The following is a 6,000-nucleotide window of genomic DNA, read 5'->3' as shown; positions in this document are numbered from 1 at the left end:
TTAAAGAAAAGATGCTGTAGGTAAAGGAAAGCTTTTCAAGTGCCAACATGCTGGTTTAATGGGAAGCGCTATGCTGGCATGTTGAAGAATCTCCCAAGATTCCAAGAAAATGTGTATTTGTGAGTCAGATGTCCTTTAAAATAGTATAGGTAAAACTGGTATCACCACACTACAGGTCAGCCCTATGTTTTAATTCTATGATGTTATTTTTGTTAGGGGCTCTTTAGACAGAAAAAGAAATTTATTTTTTTTTTTACTGCCCAAGTGGTTACCTCTCCTGTTCCATACTTGCTTGTTATATCAGTTATTGGTGTTAATTTTATCAGAAGAGTGATAGAACAATTTGGAAAGTATGTAGAGTAGAAAAAACAACAGACTTCAGACCCACACTCAACTCACCTTCCCCTGGTGCATGTTCACACATCTCAGTGTGAAACACTAAGAAAGGCAGAAGCAGCTGTAGCATGATGCCTACCTCACGAGTGCTTTGCTTGCTGCAGACGGCTGCATGCCACAAGGCTGCAGAGTACTTCTGGCCAATTCAGATTGGAAAAGTGTCTGGTGTATGTCAAAGGAAACCACAGCACTAGAGATGCATCTCTTTCTTTACAAGGCTGTTAGCCTGAATTATTCTGCTGCACCGAACAAGGCTAATTTTGGTAGCAGTAAAATTGATGTATGTTATTTAATCAGAATCTACAGAATAAAGTGTATATTATAGTAATACTTTCTCAACTACTTTGTCATAGAAAACAAATTGCTCAGAAATGTAAAAATTTCAGTACTCGTGCAAAGTTAGGCCTAATTATAGCATTTAAGAATACTCTTTCTAATTGCAGTAAACAGTACCCTTCCAAAAACACACCATATATTTCAACAAATTCTGCTACTGCACTCTAATCCCATGCAGAAATAACTGCAGGCAAGAAATACAAGTAGCATTCCCCTTTGTATAGCTACATTTTTATTGTGTAAAAAATTAATTTAGTATTTTAGCAGTAATGGAATAAGCAATTAAAATCTAAGGTTAAACCCAACGGTCACTGGGATAATGCCAGTGTTTGGCTCACCCTCGAAGAAAAGCATAAGCCAGGAAACAGCATTAAGACTTTTTTTATGCTCCAGAGATTAATTGTTCAGCTATGACAAACAGAATTCAGGAGGGCACTGCTCAAGTCTTACTTTAACTTGTTATTCTTGTTCTATGACTGCATTTTCAATGTGAAGATTTTCTGTTGCTCCCAACTCACCAACCTAACTATGCCACTATTCATGTCTAATTTTAAAAACTGGTATTAAAGACAATCAAATTTCTATTCTGGGTCAACACGATGCCGACAAAGCCAGGAATACACAGTAGCACTGTGCTCTACTACTTATTTGCAGTCAGGAGGGTTCCATCAACGACAAGCTGGACTGACCTGAATAATGAAAGCTTACAACATATGCAGAGCCTTTGGTGGTTTGCAGTCACTAGCACTATTATACCGTTCAGTTGTGATGCCTGCTTTATGGAAGACACGTGGATGCTTTCTCATTCCTCAGCTGGCCAGTGTATGTAAGCTGATGAAAAGCTACAAGGAGGATTTGCCTCATACTGCATCACCCTGTTAAAAAGTAATGTGACGATTTCAGAGAAAAAAATAAGATAGTCTGATGGAGATACATAAATATTTATTATCAGTTTAACTTCATTTTACTAGAAGTCTTTAAACAGTTTTTCTTTTTTTGCCAAAATGTTGCATCTCTCACATAGTTGCTACTATCATAGCTTTCCTGCACTGGGAATGCACAGCTTACACTTAGACTCCAGAACAATCTATTCAAGATAAAGAACCTTCAACTTCAGTGCATATGGAGCTATTTAAAGATTGGCAAAAAGACCCCCCCCTTTCCCCTCCCAAATTAAGAGTCTGTTACAAAGAGATTTCATTACCAAAAAGTGAATATACAAATGCTAAAAAAATGCTGGCTTGAAAAAGTGATTTCAGAACTTACTGTACACATTGTAACAATTTATTATATAAGCTGCTTCTACATGCAAGCAGATCTTACATTTGGTGTAAAACATTTATACACATTCTTTACAATTTGTACATATTTAAATGGCTGTATCAAACAACACTGCGCTATGGAATTTTGGAAGCGAACAACTAAAATTGGGAGGAGAAAAAGACAAGGTTTATAAACTGTGAACAAAACCCATGACACTGAAAAGCATCTAGACTTCGGCTTAGTCTGGTTTGGTTTGGTTTCAGGTTATTCAGGCAGACCCAGATTTTCCTTCTAGCACACAAAAGTAACACCAATGCAAAACAGAATAAGGCAACTAGTCAACCAGCAGACTGTACCCGTCACTTACAATGGCTTATTGGTAAAATGCCTTTTAAATTATTATTATTATTTTTTGCCAAGATGTTTATTTTCTAGGCACACTAGTAAAAACTGCATTTTGGCTTTCCTGCTTGCTTATGGCATGATATGAACTACTGTAGTTGGTGCCCATGGTGAGAAGGGTTGATGGTGGCTTTTTTGTTTTGAAAAGCCTTGGCCTCAAATGGTATTTCAGTAGTATGAAACTGGGCCACTTGATAAGAGATTATGATCAAAGCACAGAGTTTGTGTGGTAATTAACGATGTTATTCAGTACTTTTGTCACCCTTTTAGTTTGCATTAGAAGGTAACAAAAAGTTAACCCAAGCCAACAGCATACCATACTACTACATGAAGACCTGAGGTTAGTTGGAATTTGGGGACTTCTACTAGTTTGGGTTGGATGTGGCAGTGTCCCCTCTGCTGAAACACTTTAAATTGTCAGAGGGGTAAAAGGGAACCTGGGCCTGTACAGCACTGAGGAACACCAGTGCCCTATAGCATAACATCGATCGGCAGGTGTCAAAGTGCTGGTACGGAAAACTGCTTTTCACACCTTCCCAAATGGCTTGTTCCTTGTTTGTACTTTGTCTTCTTAACACAGTGCAGAGCGAGAAAGAGCGAGCCTGACATAAGCTCTGAGATGTTGTGCCACAAGTACAACATCTAGTTAGAAGAAAAAAGGGAAGAATTAATTATATTTACCAGACGTCATAATGGAAACAGTATGCCATGGCTGCGTACGGGAAGCAAAACTTGGAACAAAGTGTTCATTTCGTTCTGGAGATTATCATGAACATGTACCAGAAACATACATGGATATAATTCCTCCTGGCTACTGAATCACTAGAGCTGAAATTGAACATAATGAGTATTAAAGACATTTTTCTCAAGCTTATCTGCTTTACCACTTTAAAAAAAAGGTACAAATTCATAACTGATGTTGATGAAGAGTTTTTGGATGAACATGTGGTGGACACAAACCTGCATGAAGTCCATGGCAACTATGAACATGTGGTGGACACAAACCTGCATGAAGTCCATGGCAACTATTTAGACCCCTGTAACTGACAGCATTATCTAGCTGTTTTTATTTAAACGATAAAAATGGGAAAGAATTCAGTATAAGGGAACCTTATCTTATGATTTAAGTTGATAAAGTAAATTTTTAAATAATTATTTTTTTCTACAACTGATTCTTGTTGTTAGGGTTTTTTTGGTGGTTTTTGGCTGGCAAAGGCTAACAAGTTTTCATTAGCATTGCCGCCAAATTGGAAAAGCACTTCGGAGTTGTTCTTTATTGTTGACTACTCATTATTCTTCACATCACAGGAAAGCGGCTGAGTGCCTGCCTCAGCTTCTGTGCAATCTGAAACAAAGAAACAGAACACATTAAATATGTAGTCATCTTATACTACACAGATATATGACTGCAGGTTTAGAACTTAAATTAATTGTTCCCTTATTTTCTGAAAAACTGCCGTTTTTACTGCAGATTTTGTGTACGTAGGATTCTCAAAGCATTCCATTATAAAGACTTTTCTTCTCCTATATATACACTTTCTGCCTTTTCCATTTTGTGCTTTCACTGCTCAGGTTGTGTTGAAGAAAGTCTTGTAGGCAGGGCTGTCATCCTGCCTATTAGTTATCTACACTGCACTATGTAGGAGTGATAGAGGAACAAAGCCAGATTTTTTTGGTGAAATTTATTTCCCTACTGAAACAAGGCCATGCATCAGAACAGAGCTCCTGTGCTCTCTCCCCACAGCTATCACAGTAGCCAGTATCCCACAGGTGAACATGGATCTGGTCCCTGTACTGGGGAAGAGTGGACTGGTACAAGGAGACTGGTGAGGCTGCAACCAGAAGAATTGGGATAGACTGAAAAAAAAGACTGAAAGAAGGTAAGGGGAAACCTACGCCTAACCCCATCAGATGTGTCACAGCCAGGTGACCTAATGGGGAACCTGAGTTCTCATCCTAGAGATAGGTCTGCAACCCCACTGAGACCTTCTACTGCTGTGAAGGACAACCAGTTGCTTGTATTACTCCTTTATGTGACAGAAGTCAGGTTCCAGTACAAACTCACATGTTTTACCAGCATATGACATTAGAAAATTTGTTCTTGGGTTTAATTTTTAAAAAACCACAAGAAATACATGCATAAGAAAAATGTTAAATGAGAACTAAGGCTGTAGATCAAGTGTTCAGTTATTGTATCTAATAAGTCACCTAAACCACTCTAGTCCCCCCGGTCTCACACTTGTATACATCAGGCTTTAAATCACAGACCCTTCCCTTTGTCTTCCCATCTATGGGAGGGAAATTTCATTCACATGGTTTTTGCTGTATTCAGTGCAGCAGGTATTTCTTACTGCATATCACTGAACTAAAATTCTTTGTAAAAGTACTGGCATTAAAAAAAATAATCAAGCTGTCAACAATAATGTTTCTCAACACTGTTTTCTTCAGGTCTATATGGCATAGTAATGTACATAGGATAGTGTCTATAGGAAAGTATTATTTTCACTCATTCTTTGGTTTTGGGTTTTTTTTTTGCTTGTTTGTTTTGTTGGTTTTTTTTTTTACACGTACAATTCTTCAAAAATCTTCTTTCTGGGAGAGGCTTAAGTACTGCAAGTATTTCTTATGAAAGTAGCAGCACAGCATGTGCCAGGAAAATGGCACTGAAATACTACACCTTACCGTTTCATAAAACTGTGCTTGCTGCTCCAGATACAGACGAATGACACTGTTGTAGTCATAAATCCGGTTACTGTGGAAGTGATTCATCTCAGCTGCAATTAGACCCAGGAGGTAAATTATTTAAAGGAATGCATTCGTAATTAGGAACAGTTTCACTCAGTTCAGGTTAGTTACTGTGCAACAAAACTTGGTGTCCAGCCCTACCAGCATAGTTACTGTTCTCGTGCTTCCACAACCTGTTTTGCCTGCAGCACTCGAATTGTGATGGAACTGTTCATCAGATTGTTAGGGTGTCCATTACTCATGGCTAAAATAAAAACACTTCCTAGATAAAGCCAGGTTCTTCTTACAATACTGGAGTATACAAAGATTTGATAAAGAATACAACAAGCAGGATTTTCTCCTACTGAAGTAACTGCTCTTTCCTGAATTGTTTCCAACAGAATTTGGCTGGGATATTCACATTTCCAAGGGTATAGGTATCAAGTTGGAAGCCACAGCTGTAAATATTTAAAATTAAAAAAAAAAAAAAAAGACACAGCCAGTAGTGTTTGACCCATTCTTGACTGAGGCTGTTTCAGTAAGAACCTGAGAAACAGCATTACTGAATCCCTAAGACCTTTCACCACTTTCTGCATCTCTTGTCAGATCACAGCTTATGGCTGAAAAGTTAAAATATATTTTGAGATAACAATAGATGGAGAAGAAATATTCTAAGATTGTAAAAGTCATCCTAGAGGTCTATTCCATGTTTACCACTTTTACAGCACAGTCCTCTTGCACCACTGTGACCAGAAAGGGGGTGGGGAGTTTTCTTGTTTGCTTTTAAAATCAATTTTGTGTGCTGCTTTGACTTTGTCCTGTAAAATACTCTTGGCTTTAAGTTAGCTAAAATAGATGCAACTCCCTCAGTGAAGAGCA

The 6,000-nt window shown here is 38.0% G+C and overlaps 1 protein-coding gene across 3 annotated transcripts in view; it reads right to left on the bottom strand.

Moving 5' to 3' along the window:
• Window positions 1–1,657: 1,657 nt before the first annotated feature.
• SNX9 (sorting nexin 9) overlaps window positions 1,658–6,000 on the bottom strand; it is a 63,466-nt gene continuing 59,123 nt past the window's right edge. For all 3 annotated transcript variants that reach the window (XM_040597193.1, XM_040597191.1, XM_040597192.1), the window contains exons 17-18: window positions 5,080–5,171; window positions 1,658–3,742 (exon numbers count right to left, since the gene is read on the bottom strand). In XM_040597193.1, the coding sequence (XP_040453127.1) occupies window positions 3,695–3,742; window positions 5,080–5,171 (140 nt within the window). In that variant the 3' untranslated portion in view covers window positions 1,658–3,694. The remainder of the gene's footprint in view (window positions 3,743–5,079; window positions 5,172–6,000) is intronic.

The sequence above is a fragment of the Falco naumanni genome, chromosome 6 (genome assembly GCF_017639655.2).
Source record: "Falco naumanni isolate bFalNau1 chromosome 6, bFalNau1.pat, whole genome shotgun sequence".
In the NCBI taxonomy this organism is placed as follows: domain Eukaryota; kingdom Metazoa; phylum Chordata; class Aves; order Falconiformes; family Falconidae; genus Falco; species Falco naumanni.
This window is presented reverse-complemented; position numbering and strand designations above follow the sequence as displayed.